This window comes from Oncorhynchus nerka, linkage group LG13 (assembly GCF_034236695.1).
Source record: "Oncorhynchus nerka isolate Pitt River linkage group LG13, Oner_Uvic_2.0, whole genome shotgun sequence".
NCBI classification, from domain to species: Eukaryota; Metazoa; Chordata; class Actinopteri; order Salmoniformes; family Salmonidae; genus Oncorhynchus; species Oncorhynchus nerka.
In genome coordinates, this window is record NC_088408.1 from 89622276 (window position 1) to 89642595 (window position 20320).

Consider the following 20320-nt stretch of genomic DNA (forward strand, 5'->3'; position numbering starts at 1 on the left):
ATCTCTCTCTTAGTCATTAGCTAAATGCTTTATGGACGACTCAACTGTGTCATTACAGAGTTGGGCAACAGAGAGACAGGGAGAGAGAGAGACATGCGTGCCTGATTTTTCAAGAATCCTCAAGTAGGGCTTAAAATTAAAGTGTGGGAACCACTCCAGAAGCTTTCTCCTCCTCTCTTCGATGTTGCCCCAAATGGGACCCTATTCCCTACAGTGTGTACTACTTTTGACCAGAGCCCTATCTTTATAGGGAATAGGGTGCCATTTGGTACGCATCCTGTTTCTCTATCAGCTCTCAGAAGCCCAATCCGTCATCCATCTCCTCCACTCTGAGAGAGAGCTGTTGAACCAACCAACGTGGCATCACATCTCGCTGAGACGTTAATACTCCGTTAATTACTCTCATCTTGACCTGGGACTAAAAGGAGACCCTGTGTTTCCATGATCTAGCGTAGAAAACGCATTAGCTCACGCTCTCTTTAATAGCTTTAATTAGCCGTTAACGGCAGACGGTTTGCCGCTAAGTGACCGATGAGTCAATATGGTAACATGTTTCTAATATGTATAGCTATGGCCCTCAATGTTTGTCTAAAGAGATGCATTGGGATTGTGTTTTGTATGGAGATGGCGGTGATAATATGCCAGATGAATCTATCCAATTTTAACAAATTAATATCCTATCCTGTAACAGGCAGCGAGGCAGCAACTCAGACAGGCCATATCAAATGATTACGCTGACCTAGTATCTGTTTTCCTTTTCAGATCATAATGAATAAAACAGTGGGGACCTGATCCTAGATCAGCGCTCTTACACTGAGACACTTTGTGAATAAGTGCCCAGAACTTTTGGCTCTTGCTTCAGCAAAAAACTATTTCAGAGCATGATGGTGTTGATAGCAGAACCTTCACTGCTCTAGCCATCATAAGTAATGTAGTTTCTAGTCTATAATTTATCCATTTGCTGGATGATGGCCGGCCCAGTCAGTGGTGAACTCTATTCACACTGGATGATGGAGCTAATGGGTACTGATGGTTTTTAATGTAGAGTGATATTCCACTCAATACAGGCCAGCACCACTGATATTATTACTGGGTTGGGCCTCTGAAACTGTTTCAGGGAAAAGCAACAAGCGTTGACTTATGGGAAATTAAAGCAGCACTTCTCAATCTCTGCTTCCGCCTGTTCGAATCCCTAAGCTAGGCAAAACATCTGTCGATGTGCCCTTGAGCAAGGCTCATAGCCCTAATTGCTCCTGTAAATCACTCTGGATTAGACCATCTGCTAAATGACTATAAGTCTAAAAGTTTAAACCTAATAATAAACCGAGCAGTGAGTCATAGCACCTTTATCACACAGAGGAGGGTGTCGCTTTCATTGTGTTTCTCCTGAGGAGTCACGAAAACACCTCTTTCTATCGTGGTGTTTTTCCTGACACAGGAGCAGTGGGAGATGCCAACATGATGCCTAGGATATGTACTGTGAATCTCCTTCTGACAATATGCTCTCTCTACTCTACCGCCTAACCCATGTGTGAGTCAGTGTGCAGGCATACATGCATGCCTGTGGGAGTAAACAAAGGGAGAAAAACACTGTGAGAGGGAGGGACAAGAGGAGGTCCATGCATGCTGTCTATCCTGGCTCACATTGCTCTGTGTTGTAGAACGGTGTGCCGCATGGTGGGAATCGCTTCACAGTCAGGCACGGAACTCAATATGGAGAGAGAGAAAACATAACATGTCAATTATCTACGGCACAACCGCTGAAAGATTCATTGGAACTCCCTGGGAATGTTCCACAAGACCAAGCATCTCTCAGAACAGAGAAGAAAGATCAGCAGTAGTGTAAGGCTAGCTGAATAATTACCATGTTAAGTCAAAAGCATTAACATCGGATCTCACGTAATAATAGTCTTGGTGAATTATATATATAGTAGAATTAAGTTGATTACTAGAATTATGAAAAAAGGTAGTCAGATGTTAAAGCACTGGTCATTTTCTTTGAATAAGCCAAATCTGAAGTCATATCTGCAATGATTTCATTGGTTTCTGGGAATCCAGAATGTTTAGGGGACCCTACCATCCAACAGCATGCATGATGTATCATAAGAATTCATTTCCAACTTCTTTTTTTTTTCCTGACATTTGGAGCATTGTTTACTGGGAGTGCTTGTCTTTCTCAGTCAAGTTAATTGCTGCGATGATTGGATTAACTCGAAACATGAACAGACAAGTGAACAGGAAAAAACAAGTTCCGATTTTGATTAGCAGTATGAATAACTGAGCCACCCAGACATCTCCTCTGAATCTCTGCTCTCATTATATCGATTCTTCCAGCGTCACCATCACACACAGACCGCAAAATCAGAATAAACTAAATAATCCCACACAGCATGTCATGAAGCCCACACACACACACACACACACACACACACACACACACACACACATGCACACGCACTTGCAGGTACACACGGACACACACACATGGAAATGGCTTAAAACGGACACACAAGATGATGTTCATAATCGTGTTCCGACAAAGCTGTTGAACTGGACCAGGGTTCATCATGACCCAGGCTTCAGGTCAGGAAGTCCTGGCCATTGGTTCCCATGCAGAGGGCAAAGCTGAAATGATGTTAATACAACCAGCTGCTCTGCCCTGCCCTGTTGGAAGTGATGTTGAATGTGATCTGACTCTGTCCAAGCCATGGATGGGATCAATGGGTGAGGTGAGGTCAATGTGAAAACAGCGCACACACACACGCACGCACACACACACACACACACACACACACCATCTTATCTGATGAGGGAAAAGCCATAGCTCTGGTTGCATGCTCTCCTGCCAGCCAAGCCAGGCCATCAAGGCAGGCCTCCCACTGAAAAGGATCCATGTTCAATCCTCTATGATCCCCCCCTTAGTCCCCGCCCCTCCCCCTGAGCACACCAGATTACTGATATCATTATAATGGACGGTCTGGCAGAGTGGCTGCGGTCACATTTAATTTGGCATGTCCTGATATCTACACTAGATAATCAGCCTTTACACCTGAGGGAGGGAGGGAGGGGGAGTGTATCCAAAAGACCTAGAGAGGTAGAGAGACAGAGAGACAGAGAACGATGGAGAGAAAGGTTGAGTGAGAGAGACAGTGAAGGAGAGAAAGAGAGAAAGGTAGCATGAGGGAGAGAGAGAAGAAAGAGAGTGTTATTCAGCATACACACCAAAGGGGCGAAGGGAGTCTGGCTGCACTTGTCAGATTTACATTCTAATGAGAGTAACCTACTTTAGGCTTCTCAGAAGACGCACAGTAGAAACTGATTCACTTGGACATCGCTCAACACTGATGAAACATTTAAAGGTGCAATCTGCAAAATGTTCACCTCTTCAATGGTCAATTCGATTAACAATACCTATTATATTCTTGAGGAAAATAATATGTGCCTCTCAAGCTTAGTACAACTGCCTTATAACAATAATGGTTAAAACAATGTTGTTCTCATGGACTGATCTCATTCATGTAGCTTTATAATAAACCAAGTGGAAGGGCTGTCGTTTGGCTGAAAAACTAGTTATGGATTGTTCTTTTAAAGGGGGGCTGGTGTTTGCTTCCTTATATAGTGCATATTTTTCGAATATCCAACACCGAGATCCTATAAATATGTCATTCTATGGGTATCAATATTGCACAAACATATGATTTCCTATGTGATGACTGGGCTGAATGTACTGTATTACTGATGACATAATCTGACTTCATTCATTATACTTCAATACTATGATTTGATCAATACACAATCAGTATTGAGTCATCCCTACTGAGGTCAGTAGAATTGAAACTATATTGTTTGTTAATGTGAGGGAAAGGTTCCTATCAACTGCACCAGGTTTCCTTCTCTTGCAGGCTCCTCTCTTGCAGAAACTTATTGGATATATAGGCTATTTTAACTATACAAGGTGCATCTCATTTACCACTTTATCCGTATTGGCATTGTTGAGAAGAAGTGTCACAGAACTTCTAGCATTACATTTAGTTTGTACATTTAGTAAACTCCATCTTCACCATTCTCCATCTAAACTATTCCTCGATTCCCTTGGAAAGAGTTTTATTGAAGACATTCAGCCCAGCTAAAGAAAGTTATTTATCAGTTGGTGGAAATGTGAATTCTTGTTTGAAAGATACTGGCATCTATGTTTTGCTGTTGCTCCCTCCCGCAGAATGGGCTTTCAGTCCTACAACAGATACATTTCCCCAGAGCAGTAGAGTGACGGCCTGAAATGCTATTTCCTTTGAAGGGCTTACCATACATATTTCAACTGTGCACTACCAACAACGCTCAGGGAGCAGAAAACACATCGCCAATCTCCTCCACTGCACTGCAATGGGATTCTATTCATCCAAGCTGAGCATCTATCCATTGTTCTATCAATGTATTTACAGTGGCCCTCTGTGTCTCTCTTTCCACTCATCTGTCAGAGTTTAGGTCTAGAGACTTGAAAGGTACCATTTTGAAAGTGTGACGGAAGAAATCAGCATACAGAAATATATTTGTTCTTCACAAGAAAAAAAAAATACTATATATGCAGTGATACATGCAAGTCAAGAAGCCCCTTTAAAGTGATCTTTTGAATTTAATGTTTAATGAAGATGTATAGAACGCAGAACAGGAAGGTTCTAAGAGGGAATAGAATAGAACCACAAAAAAAATGCAGAGTTCTTCGAACAAAGATCACAGGGTTGTAAAAGAAAAGATTCACCATCGGTCTCTTTATTTTCCAGTAGCAACTCATGCAAAATAGAGGAGGTAGATCAGAGGAATTCAGAGAGAGACCAACGTTTTCGCTCAATACTAATGAGATGAACACTGCCAGAAATATATCTATGAATATCTATCTTTCTGGAGAGAGAAAAAAACTGTTTGAGTTCTTTCCCTTAATCCATTCCCTATCAGATCTAGGCTAATCATCACTTCACAGCCTTCTTGTGGCTGGAAACATCTCAGCTAATAAAACACATCCAACATCCAAAGACTCAGAGCTGCCTGAGCTGCAAAGCCAGTCGAATCAGGTCAACTCTGATATTAGAAATGGACATTCTTTCCAGCTGACCACTAATACTCAGTCATTAACATATTATTCCATCATAACAAACTGAGATTGACACATATAAACCATCATCGGTATCAGGAACATATCTCAGTTATGACTGATCAATAAACATGATTGATCAGATATGAAGGGCACCATATCCTATGTCTGGGGGCTCTGTCTGGATCAAACATCACTGTAGAACAGGGGTGTTCAAACCCAGGCCTTTAGGTCTACAGTACTGCTGCTTTTATTCCGTCCCTGGTAGTTGATTGATTGTAATTATATTTATTGAACTAGAGTTCACTCACTAGGACGTACACCACTGGCAAAGATTAAACCTAGCAGTGTAACAGCCTGGATTTGAGCACTCTGCTGTAGTTTGTGGGTTCTGATTAGACCATAGTTACTTTCTCATCTTTACAAATAATCTAGGATCGGTTCTACCTAACCTCTGTCTTAACCTTCACCATTGTGATCTAAAGTACCAGGCCAGTATGGCTACACTAAAGGCAGGAGAGTATACACAGACTGACTAAAGAAGGATCGGCGCTAGGCTACGTGCTGACTGAGTTATCAGCCTGACAAAGGCTCTGTTCAACCATCTAATTTAAGAACTGCTTCTTCTCTGCCTAATTAACAATTTACTAGGCCATCAGTCAGCCCCTCCATTGTGGCATAATCAGCGTCACAAACCGAACCGATCGCACCGGCACTCTGAAATGCACCCTTTCATGAGAAGTACATACACCAGGACATACAGCATTCAGTCACCATAAGGTTGACTTGTCATTGTGTTGGATGTGCTCGTGCCATAACATGAACCCGCTGTGTCAAATGAACTGGTCCCAATAGGCTTGGTTAAGTAACTCTGTGTCAGATAGGGTTAACTTCATAGACATGGTACAGTACTACACAGCATTAACCCTCAGTGTCAGATAGGGTTAACTTCATAGACATGGTACGGTACTAGATAGCATTAACTAGCTGTGTCAGATAGGGTTAACTTCATAGACATGGTATGGTACTAGATAGCATTAACTAGCTGTGTCAGATAGGGTTAACTTCATAGACATGGTACAGTACTACACAGCATTAACCCTCAGTGTCAGATAGGGTTAACTTCATAGACATGGTACGGTACTAGATAGCATTAACTAGCTGTGTCAGATAGGGTTAACTTCATAGACATGGTATGGTACTAGATAGCATTAACTAGCTGTGTCAGATAGGGTTAACTTCATAGACATGGTACGGTTGTCATGTTATGTCTTGTCCCTGTGCTTTCCCTTCTCTTCGTTTCCCCCTGCTGGTCGTATTGGTTACTCTCTCTCGCTATCGTTCCGTTCCTGCTCCCAGCTGTTCCTCATTCTCCTAACGACCTCGTTTACTCTCTCACACCTGTCCCCTCTTTTGCCCTCTGATTAAGTCTCTATTTCTCTCTCTGTTTCTGCTTCTGTCCTTGTCGGATTCTTGTTTGCTTTGCCCTTGTCCCGTCCTGTCGTAATCTGCCTCTTCTTCAGATGCTGCGTGTGAGCAGGTGTCTCTGTCCTCTACGGCCCGCGCCTACCCAGAGGGACCTGCAGTCGGTTGCCGCTAGCCCTGCAATTCTCCTCTACTACTAGAAGGAGGACTCTCCTGCAAAGATAGAGGATTTATGTTTTCCCTGTTTGGACATCTCCTGTAAAGATTGAGGATTTATGTTTTCCCTGTTTGGACATTAAAAGACTCTGTTTCTGTTGAATCGCTGTTGGGTCCTTACTCATCTGCATAACAGAAGAATCCGACCAAGAATGGACCCAGCGACTTCGGATCCTCTCTACTCAGCCGTCGAGATCCAGGGAGCGATGCTAGGCAGACACGAGCAGGAATTGTCTGCTGCTCGACATGCCGTTGAGACCCTGGCCGCCCAAGTCTCCGACCTCTCGAAACATATTCACAATCTCCGCCTCGATCCACGGCTACTTCCAGGGCTTCCGAGTCTCCGGAGCCCAGAATTAATAACCCACCGTGTTACTCTGGGGAGCCCACTGAATGCCGCTCGTTCCTCACCCAGTGTGATATTGTGTTCTCTCTCCAGCCCAACACGTACTCCAGGGGTACAGCTCGTATCGCCTACGTCATATCTCTCCTTACTGGACGGGCTCGTGAGTAGGGCACGGCAATCTGGGAGGCAAGGGCTGAGTGTACTAACCAGTATCAGAACTTTAAGGAGGAGATGATACGGGTTTTTGATCGTTCAGTTTTTGGGAAAGAAGCTTCCAGGGCCTTGTCTTCCCTATGTCAAGGGAATCGATCCATAACGGACTACTCTATAGAGTTTCGCACTCTTGCTGCCTCCAGTGACTGGAACGAGCCGGCGTTGCTCGCTCGTTTTCTGGAGGTTCTCCACGCGGAGGTAAAGGATGAGATTCTCTCCCGGGAGGTTCCTTCCAGCGTGGATTCTTTGATTGAACTCGCTATTCGTATAGAACGACGGGTAGATCTTCGTCACCGAGCTCGTGGAAGAGAGCTCGCGTTATCCGTTTCCCCCTCTCCGCATCACTACCATCTTCCTCCACTGGCTCAGGTGCTGAGCCCATGCAGCTGGGGGGTATTCGCATCTCGACTAAGGAGAGGGAACGGAGAATTACCAACCGCCTCTGTCTCTATTGCGGTTCCGCTGGTCATTTTGTCATTTCATGTCCAGTAAAGGCCAGAGCTCATCAGTAAGCGGAGGGCTACTGGTGAGCGCTACTACTCAGGTCTCTCCTTCAAGATCCTGTACTACCTTGTCGGTCCATCTACGCTGGACCGGTTCGGCAGCTTCCTGCAGTGCCTTGATAGACTCTGGGGCGGAGGGCTGTTTTATGGACGAAGCCTGGGCTCGGGAACATGACATTCCTCTCAGACAGTTAGGGAGCCCACGGCCATGTTCGCCTTGGATGGTAGTCCTCTCCCCAGGATTCAGCGTGAAACGCTACCTTTAACCCTCACTGTCTCTGGTAATCATAGCGAAACCATTTCTTTTTGATTTTTCGTTCACCTTTTACGCCTGTTGTTTTGGGCCATCCCTGGCTAGTGTGTCATAATCCTTCTATTAATTGGTCTAGTAATTCTATCCTCTCCTGGAACGTCTCTTGTCATGTGAAATGTTTAATGTCTGCTATCCCTCCTGTTTCTTCTGCCCCCTCTTCTCAGGAGGAGCCTGGTGATTTGACAGGGTGCCGGAGGAATATCATGATCTGCGCACGGTCTTCAGTCGGTCCAGGGCCACCTCCCTTCCTCCTCACCGGTCGTATGATTGTAGTATTGATCTCCTCAAGAAGCGTTTTACATCCGCTCCTATCCTTGTTACACCTGACGTCTCTAGACAGTTCATTGTCGAGGTTGACGCGTCAGAGGTGGGCGTGGGAGCCATTCTGTCCCAGCGCTCCCATTCTGACGATAAGGTCCACCCTGCGCGTATTTTTCTCATCGCCTGTCGCCGTCGGAACGTAACTATGATGTGGTAAACCGCGAACTGCTCGCCATCCGCTTAGCCCTAGGCGAATGGCGACAGTGGTTGGAGGGGGCGACCGTTCCTTTTGTCGTTTGGACTGACCATAAGAACCTTGAGTACATCCGTTCTGCCAAACGACTTAATGCGCGTCAGGCTCGTTGGGCGCTGTTTTTCGCTCGTTTCGAGTTCGTTATTTCTTATCGTCCGGGCTCTAAGAACACCAAGCCTGATGCTTTATCCCGTCTCTTCAGTTCTTCAGTAGCCTCCACCGACCCCGAGGGGATTCTCCCTGAGGCGTGTTGTCGGGTTGACTGTCTGGGGAATTGAGAGGCAGGTAAAGCAAGCACTCACTCACACTCCGTCTCCGCGCTTGTCCTAGGAACCTTCTTTTCGTTCCGTTCCTACTCGTCTGGCCGTTCTTCAGTGGGCTCACTCTGCCAAGTTAGCCGGCCACCCCGGCGTTCGGGGTACGCTTGCTTCTATTCGCCAGCGTTTTTGGTGGCCCACTCAGGAGCGTGACACGCGTCGTTTCGTGGCTGCTTGTTCGGACTGCGCGCAGACTAAGTCTGGTAACTCTCCTCCTGCCCCTACCCCTGGCCTTGCTGTGTCTCAGTCTGTCCCCAGCCACCGCATCTCTCCTGGTCCTGCTCCTAGCCTTGCTGTGTCTCAGTCTGCCCCAAGTTGTCACTCTCCTGGCCTGTTTGGTCCTGATAGCTCTAACTCTTACAGTTCTCTACCCGTGTCTCATTTAAAAATAATAATAGCACAATGATTCCCTCTTCATCGTTTTCCGGTACGGTCCTGAGGAAAGGAGTTGGGTTCCATCTCGGGACGTGCTGGACCGTTCGCTGATCGGTGATTTCCTCCGTTGCCGCCAGGTTTCCTCCTCGAGTGCGCCAGGAGGCGCTCGGTGAGTGGGGGGGTACTGTCATGTTATGTCTTGTCCTGGGCTTTCCCTTCTCTTCGTTTCCCCCTGCTGGTCGTATTGGTTACTCTCTCTCGCTATCGTTCCGTTCCTGCTCCCAGCTGTTCCTCATTCTCCTAACGACCTCGTTTACTCTCTCACACCTGTCCCCTCTTTTGCCCTCTGATTAAGTCTCTATTTCTCTCTCTGTTTCTGCTTCTGTCCTTGTCGGATTCTTGTTTGCTTTGCCCTTGTCCCGTCCTGTCGTAATCTGCCTCTTCTTCAGATGCTGCGTGTGAGCAGGTGTCTCTGTCCTCTACGGCCCGCGCCTACCCAGAGGGACCTGCAGTCGGTTGCCGCTAGCCCTGCAATTCTCCTCTACTACTAGAAGGAGGACTCTCCTGCAAAGATAGAGGATTTATGTTTTCCCTGTTTGGACATCTCCTGTAAAGATTGAGGATTTATGTTTTCCCTGTTTGGACATTAAAAGACTCTGTTTCTGTTGAATCGCTGTTGGGTCCTTACTCATCTGCATAACAACGGTACTAGATAGCATTAACTAGCTGTGTCAGATAGGGTTAACTTCATAGACATGGTACGGTACTAGATAGCATTAACTAGCTGTGTCAGATAGGGTTAACTTCATAGACATGGTATGGTACTAGATAGCATTAACTAGCTGTGTTAGGTTGGACCCAGATAGATTAAACCACACAAGTTACATGGTATACACCAGGACATGGAACAGTCATTCCAAATGGGCCTGTTTGACTTCAAGTATAAAGTTTCAACACTTATATGTCACATACACAGGATACAGCAGCTGTAAAACAGTACCGTATATATAGGGTGAATTGACTTGACATGGAACCTGTCAGATAGGGTTGACATGGTACTATACTGTGTGTGCCTTGTGCCAGTACACATGACTCAGCATTACCTCTCTGTGTCAGACAGACATGCACTGGTCGGTCCTGATAGGGCTGGTTTTCCTTGACTTTACATTGTGCGTGCCTCATGCCAGTAGAGAACACACTATTAACCCAATGTGGCAGATAGCGTTGATTTAGTTGACATGGTACTCCACTGTAACTAGCTCATGCCAGTAGCGATAACATCGTATTAACTATGTGTGTCAGATGTCAGATAGGCCTGTGCTCTGCTGAAGCCCCTGAGAGTGGCTGTGCATGTGAGGAAAACGAGATGGTCAGGCCCATCAATTAGCTAGCTCACAGAGCCATCCACCTATGTATAAACACATGCTAAAGAGTTAAATGGTTACGTCTGATAGAACAATACAGCGAGAGGAGCATCAGATTCAAAAGTTGTGATGGATACTGCCGATCAGGGGCGCAACTTTCACTGGGGACAGGGGGACATGCCACATTCTAAAATTGCATTTTCTCCCCCCCCAGTGTTATCATTGGAATGTGATACAAAATTAGGCAACGGGTGTGCTTTAGGACCATGCGGACGGCTCCTAGCAGTCGGGTAGGCTGTTTGGAGGGTTTATCCGACTGGATTAAAAATTAAATTAAAAGATGACCCCCCCACTTGTAAAACCAAAGTTGCACCCCTGCTGGAGATAGTGACATAGTGGATTGCCCCAGGGGTGTTCGTGTGATTAGTCTGTTTGTTGGCTGTATGGTTGTATCATATCTAAACCGAGCATCTGTTGCAAGTTCAAATCCCCAACCTGACAAGGTACAAATCTGTCAACTGCCCCTGAACAGGCAGTTAACCCACTGTTCCAAGGCCATCATTGAAAATAAGAATTTGTTCTTAACTGACTTGCCTGTTTAAATAAAGGTAAAAAAAGAAAATAATTGCACAATGTAACTGTTGGTGAGGTTTTGATCTTGGATGCCCCGCGTAGGCTTCTTTAAACGATTACGATACCGCTTCTGTCAGAGTGGAGTTTTTAAGCACACTAATAAATGTGCCACCAGTGTTGTGTAACTGAATTTTCAGTTGGAAAGGATATTGGCCCTACCCAGAAGAAACAGCCAAGGCTCATATTGTATGACCTATGTCGGTCAGTCGAAGGAGGCACATTATTTCTCATAGGCTGTAGCATCCTGTAAATTCTAATTCTAGTTATCCCTTACAAATTCTAAATTCCAACAGTCAGGCAATAGCCCAGAAAGGGGATTAGAACCCTGTAACCTAGAGAGGGGATTAGAACCCTATAACCCAGAGAGGGGATTAGAACCCTATTACCCAGAGAGGGGATTAGAACCCTATAACCCAGAGAGGGGATTAGAACCCTATTACCCAGAGAGGGGATTAGAACCCTATAACCCAGAGAGGGGATTATAACTTTATAACCCAGAGAGGGGATTAGAACCTGATAACCCAGAGAGGGGATTAGAACCCTATAACTCAGAGAGGGGGTTAGAACCTGATAACTCAGAGAGGGGATTGGAACCCTATAACCCAGAGAGGGGATTGGAACCCTATAACCCAGAGAGGGGATTAGAACCCTATAACCCAGAGAGGGGATTAGAACCCTATTACCCAGAGAGGGGATTAGAACCCTATAACCCAGAGAGGGGATTAGAACCCTATAACCCAGAGAGGGGATTGGAACCCTATAACCCAGAGAGGGGATTGGAACCCTATAACCCAGAGAGGGGATTAGAACCCTATAACCCAGAGAGGGGATTAGAACCCTATTACCCATTGAGGGGATTAGAACTTTATAACCCAGAGAGGGGATTAGAACTTTATAACCCAGAGAGGGGATTAGAAGCCTATAACCCAGAGAGGGGATTAGAACCCTATTACCCAGAGAGGGGATTAGAACTTTATAACCCAGAGAGGGGATTAGAACTTTATAACCCAGAGAGGGGATTAGAACCCTATAACCCAGAGAGGGGATTGGAACCCTATAACCCAGAGAGGGGATTAGAACACTATAACCCAGAGAGGGGATTAGAACCCTATAACCCAGAGAGGGGATTAGAACCCTATAACCCAGAGAGTGGATTAGAACCCTATAACCCAGAGACGGGTTTATAACCCTATAACCTAAAGAGGGGATTAGAACCCTATAACCCAAATAGGGGATTAGAACCCTATAACCCAAAGAGGGGATTAGAACCCTATAAACCAAAGAGGGGATTAGAACCCTATAACCCAAAGAGGGGATTAGAACCCTATAAACCAAAGAGGGGATTAGAACCCTATAACCCAAAAAGGGGATTTAGAACCCTATAACCCAAAGAGGGGATTAGAACCCTATAAACCAAAGAGGGGATTTAGAACCCTATAACCCAAAGAGGGGATTAGAACCTTATAATCTGCATGAGTTTCAGATTATATTTACTCAGTTCAACCATTGGTTTTTCTTCCACATAAACAAATATAATTTTCTTTGTTTATCCTCTTAGTCTCTGTCTACTGATTAGTAATGACGGGTTTGGAAGACATGGGCTAACCTTCAGGATGGTTCTGGGGCCTCTCTCTCTCTCTCGCTCTCTCTCTCTCTCTCTGTGTGTAAACAACACTGCGATTCATGAGGGCTAGCCTGCTGAGCCAATTAAAAGGGTTCCCCTGAAGAACTGGGGCTCATTAGGATTCACTGAACATTGACTGTGTCGCAAATGGAACCCTATTCCCTATATAGTGCACTACTTTTGACCGGGGCCTATAGTGCAGTATATAGGGAATAGAGTACCATTTGGGATGCTGCCAGTATGCTTCAGATTACCAATCTATGGAGACTTTCTGCCAATGCAATCGAAAACTAGGCACTAACTACGACCTCCTGCACACGTCTAGGACCAAGGGTTATTCCCTATGGGAGGGCATCATCTTGCTGGCTATCTAGGCACATAGGAAGACGGAGGTCTCTGGTGTCGAATGTGATTCTGTTACCCAGGATTTAGGTCACATTTCAAGACACTTGACTTTAAGACACACCCCAATGAAGTACGAGCTACATCAATGTACAATCGTTGGGAAATTGCCACCCACTGCCTTTAAGCATTCGTTGTCACTGTGTGTTTTTGTCTTTTATAGCACAGGAGATTGGTGGCACCTGCATTGGGGAGGATGGGCTAATGGTAATGGCTGGAGCAGATTCAGTGGGATGTTATCAAATACATCAAACACATGGTTTCCATGTGTTTGACGCCATTCTGTTGGCTCCGTTACAGACATTATTACGAGCCTTCCTCCCCTCAGCAACCTCCACTGTATTATAGCCATCAGAGACTTTGGAGAAGGATTCACTCTGATGGTATCAATTTAAGAGCTATAAAACCTGTTGTATACCGTACTTGAAAAAAATAAAAGTTGAATACTTGTTGTTACCTTGCTTTACAGCCAAGGTGCACAAACACAAGGGCAAGCTGAAGAGAGGAAAATACCAGGTTAAAAAAGGCTTCTAAAGTTTGTAATTTCCACTTTAAAATGATAGACTTGATTTGCCCTAATGACAAATGCATCAACCCCTACAAAAAAATCCATTCATTATAATCAACATAACAATTCACATTACCCGTTGCTGCAGGATTATTTTCCTGCTGTAGCAAACCGGCTCAAATTAAGATCCTACATCTGTATATTCCTATAGCTATTGAAGAAGACTCACTTCCCTCTGGGCAAAGACATCACCAGATCAACCTTCAATTCATTCAAACATCAATTCAATTTGAAATCAACCAAATCTTGAAACCTGGTTTAAATTGAGACAAGCTATGAGCATTGATAACATCTATCAAATTACATTTAAAAAACGTAATTTGATGCAACGTGATAGAATGTGATTACGTTTAAAACAAACTCTGGTGAAATAGCGTGAGAAGTAACTCAACCAATCTTTTCCAGCTGCAGCCAGTCTGGTTTTTTCATATAGCATAAAGTCACTTTTCCGGGCTAAAATGTTGTGTTTCCTTCCTCCAACTGTAATTGGGTCTCGGTTTGCGTATCAGCTTAATGCCAAAACATATGTTGTGTTGAAGACAATCCTGTTGACTGCAACTGACCCCTGGGAGGTTTATCTCAAACCTCACGGGAAGAGTTCTGCCTCTGTTTCATTGGCCGTATGCCAGTCACGACCAATCCAGTTTAGCCTTGCTGCCTTATCTGAAGAACCTCAATTAGAGCATCCTGGGTAGGACCACACGCATGCAACACCTTTTCTCAGCACTATATTGATCCACATGGGACTGCATTGCATGGTGGGGAAATGGTGGAGGCAACCTGTTTGTTCTCTTTCTCTCTCTCTCTCTCTCTCTCTGTCTCTCTCTCTATCTCTCTCTCTCTCTATCTTGTGCTCTCTCTCTCTCTCTCTCTCTCTCTCTTGTACTCTCTCTCTACTCTCTCTTGTTCTCTCTCTCTCGTTCTGTCTCCTTCTTTCCCTCTCCCTCTTGTTCTCTCTCTCTCGCTCTATGTCTCTCTCTCGCTCTGTCTATCTCTCTCTCTCTCTCTCTATGTCTCTCTCTCTGTCTCTATGTCTCTCTCTCTCTCGCTCTATGTCTCTCTCTCTCTCTCTTTCTCTCTCTCTCTCTGTCTCTATGTCTCTCTCTCTCTGTCTCTCTCTTTCTCTCAACCACATTGTTCATAATATGCCCCCTCCAAAGCTTTAAGATGCTTGACTAACACATTGGCAGAATGTATTGTCTTCTAATAGGAAAACATTGAGGAGAATTCACTCACATAGAATTTGAGCTAGGTAATAATAACCTCTCTCACGTTCTCATAAACACCTCTCATACACACCTCTCATACACACCTCTCATACACACCTCTCATACACCCCCTCATACACACCTCTCATACACACCTCTCATACACCCCCTCATACACACCTCTCATAACCACCTCTCATACACACCTCTCATACACACCTCTCATATACACCTCTCATATACACCTCTCATACACACCTCTCATACACACCTCTCATACACACCTCTCATACACACCTCTCATACACACCTCTCATATACACCTCTCATACACACCTCTCATACACACCTCTCATACACACCTCTCATACACACCTCTCTCACGGCTTCCCTTGTCTCTCCTTCTTTCCGCCTCTCTATCGCTGTAACCTCTCTCCTCTCTCTCTCTCTCAAATGCGGCCATACAAAACACAAACGGACATTTATTTCAAAATCACGTTTAGAGTACAGCAGCTGCCATGTCTCATTGTGAATTTATACCGATGTGATGTTTGATCATACCTTATATGCTAATCAAGCTTTGTTATTCATGTTTCTGTGCCATCTTTTTTCAGCTCTAATATTCCAAACAATTAATCCTGCTTCCTCATAACTGGTCACTTCAAGCAACCTATTTACAAAGATAGTGCAAAAAGTCAGCAAAATGTATATTTTCCTTGCACAGTGTTGCCAAAACCCAGTGTTGCCAAAAAAATAACTAATTGAAAAAAGCCCTCATTGTTTGGTTTCAAAGCTCATGAAACTAAAGCATTCAGCTCCATATAATGGTTTTATCCATTTGTTTGTCATCTATTGGCTTTTCTTGACAGGAATTAAAGAAAGAATCCCCAGAGCAACAGCTCAAATGAATTCAAATCAATGTTTCTTAGTCGTGTACACAGATTTTCAAATGTTATCAAGGTGCAGTGAAATTCTTGTGTTGTTATATCCAACATTGCAATAATACCTAGAAAGGACGACTAAAGAAATACACAGATAATCCAGAAAAAGTACCAAATTAAGAAAATTAAGAGAAAAATCAGAAAGAGCGATGTCAGAGATCAGAATTGAAACGTACTGTATATACACATAATGGTGTTATTCCAGGAGAGGTGGCTGATATTTGATCATATGCTGTCTGAATGAGAAATTGCATACATTAAACCTGCTTTAGCTGTGACAGTTCAATAAACACACGACATGACAGCCTTATTAATGAATCTATTCAAAGAAGGCCTAATGGCCTTTGAGGTATACAAATTACAACAGCACAATCCCACTGAAATATCAGTAGACATTGTCTGGCATTTCTTTACACTTACTACTAGATCACAACAGAAAGTTAATGATGAATGAACCTTAGCTCATAGAACACTGGGGAACATTCCAAGTTCCATGCCAATGAGATGGGATACAAATGAATTAGCATTAGCTGTGGGTATATCAAACGGAATAAACAAACAAATGCCTGTTTGATTTGTAGTTGTGGAATACAAACACACTGTTGTCCTCTACTGTAATCTGCTGCTTTCCTCCTATAATCCTCTGTTTTTAGTAATGAACAACATGAGGCCATAGGAGTGTACACGACATATTGCGTAAGCAGAGTGGGTTTGAATGTCTGTGTGTGTGAGTGTGAGTGTGAGTGTGAGTGTGTGAGTGTGAGTGTGTGTGTGTGTGTGTGTGTGTGTGTGTGTGTGTGTGTGTGTGTGTGTGTGTGTGTGTGTGAGTGCCTGTGTGTGTGTGTGTGTGTGTGTGTGTGTGTGTGTGTGTGTGTGTGTGTGTGTGTGTGTGAGTGCCCGTGTGTGTGAGTGTGAGTGTGAGTGTGTGTGTGTGTGTGTGTGTGTGTGTGTGAGTGAGTGCCCGTGTGTGTGTGAGTGCCCGTGTGTGTGTGTGTGTGTGTGTGTGTGTGTGTGTGTGTGTGTGTGTGTGTGTGTGTGTGTGTGTGAGTGTGTGAAGTTATGATATGCCCCCTCCTTCGACACACACACCATCCAGTCATTACATGATTCATTTTACTGCTACATGATCACCAACACAAATCTGGATCTCTCCCGACCCACATTCATTAAGAATCACCTTCCCTCTAAACCCTAGTGCCCCCTGTTGTCACACTGGTTACAGACATAGCCCAGGCCACCACTAAACCATTCATTATGGGTAAAGCAGTTGGAAAAGAGCGATATAATCCGACCGGCATGAGCATTAAAGCAGACCATCTGCAGACTTCATCAAAGAGCAGCTCCTAATGGCCATGGCACAAACCGCAAAAATAGAAGATACGGGCGAGGCGCGAGGTTGCTAAATCCGCTCGGGCATGTTGTTATTCCAAACTGTGTGTAAATGTACTGACGCAACTGTCCCTTGGCCATAGACTAGTGGTAGAATGTCATATCTATATAATCATTATTGATAACATCAGTCATTCATGGTGTGAGGATGTGTTTTACGGTAATCAATTAATGATGACTAGCCAACGTGAGATATAGACCTACTAATTACCCCCCTCAATGTTCATATTCAACGTTATTGATCCAATACTGTCAGAGCTAGATTAACATATATTATTCTATTTTATAAATATATTGTTTTATGAAGGTAAGAGTAGCGCAAATATAATGATATTTATATTTTTCTTTCACAAAGCACTTATTCAAGTTGCATTATGTTCACCAATTCGAAATCCATTGAGAAATGTTTTCTCTCAGTCCAAATCATCCAAACAACCTTCCGTTGATTTCTAGGGGTTCCGCGCGCTCTCCTCCAAGTTACCATCTCAAGGTAGTAGCATGCGGAGGGCAATGACGGTGCTCGATTTCGATTTTATTGGTGTCCTAATTTACAATCACGTACCTGTATCATTCTAGTCAATGCAACCTATAATCAACTTTATGGGATGTTGCCTGTGTACTTACCCTCAACAAGACTGGTCTTCATGATTTTTGAATACATCCAGTAGTTGAATAAATCCAACAGATGAAGCCTGTTTGCGGAGACTGTATATCCGCTCTTTAGTTGCAATCGATAGATAATTGCAAATCCAGGGCACGGTGTTGTCACGGACCTCCCAGTCACCGTTACATTCAAACTTTAGCCGGAGGTTTTCCTGCTGAAGCCGACTGGAGAACAACGTCTCCGGCTGGAACGGCGCACAGTCATCTGGGCCAGTGGGAGCGAGACAAGAAGTGTATAGTATCCAAACTCAACCAACACACAACGTAGGCTACGGGAGCGCAGAGCGTAGAACAACACCCCAAAAGGACGCGCGAACAATCAACAAAAAAACACACAAAGAGCACTAAGTTCCAAAATTGGTTAAGTCTAAAAGAGACAGAAGAAATCAGAAAGGAATCCATGGACAGGCTACTGACGTACACATCCTGTCTGATTTCTAACTGACTGTATTCGGAAGTACATCTATATGTGTTTGAATATTGGCTGCACTGCCCAGCGCAGTACAACATGGGTTTGCATGGGGGTCGCATAAAAGAGAGGGCGGTGCCGTGAGAGTGAGAGAGAGAGAGAGATGGGGGGGGGGGGGGGGGGGGAATTCAAAGATGAATGTTTTATGGGTCTGGATCAGTGACTGCGCGCTAATGAATGTTTTAGAAGATACGGGTGGTTTGACGTGCGGGGAATCTGTTTTGGATCAAACATGCTCAAGCACGCACATGCATACGAAAATACACCTTGCAGGTGAACGGCTAGCCTACTTATGGGACAAGGCATAATGGTTGGGAAGGGGCAACGCAGTTCTGACCGAAAAGCATTATAAGCGGAAAAGGGATATTTGAGAAGCAGCATTTTCCTGAACATGGTTGTAATTTCCTTCCTTTAAATATTACAAGCTTTTGTTATTACATTAAAATGTAGTACACAATTCTAGTCTGATAGAAATCTCCCAAATCTTCATCACCGTTTAGCATTTCGCCAAATTAACCATCAAGGTATGGAGACCGTAGTTTATTGTTTTATCAATTTGCGCACCGTCATTGGGTTACAATTACACAACCGTAGTAGAGTACACAGGAATGCACAAAAAGCTTGAGGGGATCATGCGAAACGTTTGAGTGGATGCGCCCATTACACCTATTTGATGTAATAAAGACCGTAGTTAAAAAGTGATTGAATATTAAGCTCCATTGATGCATGCATGCTGCGGAGACTGATTGGACCGAGAAAACAAATTCCCTTCGCTGTGCACTCTGCAGGCTAGATGTACTGAAACCCAAGGGAATTAGATCAGTACCGCCCGCGCCGTTATTTCTAAGTACCATGCGCCTCCTAGCGGTAGGTCAATGTGTAGTTGCCACATGGTAAGGATGTCCTTTCAGCCCATGCACAGCACCAGCGCAGCTTCAGTGGTGAAAATGCTCTCACCATGTAGCAGCCTAGGCTACTCTTGGGGCAACAAAGTGGATCCAGTGCAATTGAAGCTTCAGATGTCATAGCAACATTACATGCCGTTTTTTAGTACCCTTTCTGCTATCCATTTGTTAATGGAAACCAAATGCAGTAGAAGATGCAAAGGACATGATGAAATATGAATGCAATTGAGCAATCATCTCCTGAAGCCTGTGGGCTAGCACTCTGCAAAAAGTGATTTTAGTTTACACTTCTGACATAGTAATTAACTTACAGTTCCCTCCGTAATTATTGGGACAGTGAAGCATTTTTTATTATTTTGGCTCTATGCTCCAAAAGTTTGGATTTGAAAAGTTTGGATTTGAGACTGTCAGCTTTAAATTGAGGGTGTTTTCATTCATATCTGGTGAACCATTTAGAAATTACAGCAGTTTTTGTACATGTCCCCTATTTTAGGGGAGCAAAAGTATTGGGACAAATTCACTTATACTGTATGTGTATTAAAGTAGTAAAGAGTTAAGAATTTGGTCCCATAGTCCTAGCATGTTATGACCGCAGCAAGCTTGTGACTACACATAGTCCTAGCATGTTATGACCACAGCAAGCTTGTGACTACACATAGTCCTAGCATGTTATGACCGCAGCAAGCTTGTGACTACACATAGTCCTAGCATGTTATGACCACAGCAAGCTTGTGACTACACATAGTCCTAGCAGGTTATGACCGCAGCAAGCTTGTGACTACACATAGTCCTAGCATGTTATGACCGCAGCAAGCTTGTGACTACACATAGTCCTAGCATGTTATG

The 20320-nt window shown here is 44.2% G+C and overlaps 1 protein-coding gene across 1 annotated transcript in view; it reads right to left on the minus strand.

Annotated features, from left to right (window-relative positions):
- Positions 1 to 18612, minus strand: part of LOC115140332 (reticulon-4 receptor-like) — an 82582-nt gene extending 63970 nt beyond the window's left edge. The window contains exon 1 of the mRNA XM_029678669.2: positions 18062 to 18612. Within this exon, the coding sequence (XP_029534529.1) occupies positions 18062 to 18098 (37 nt within the window). The 5' untranslated portion in view covers positions 18099 to 18612. The remainder of the gene's footprint in view (positions 1 to 18061) is intronic.
- Between the last annotated feature and the right edge of the window lie 1708 nt (positions 18613 to 20320).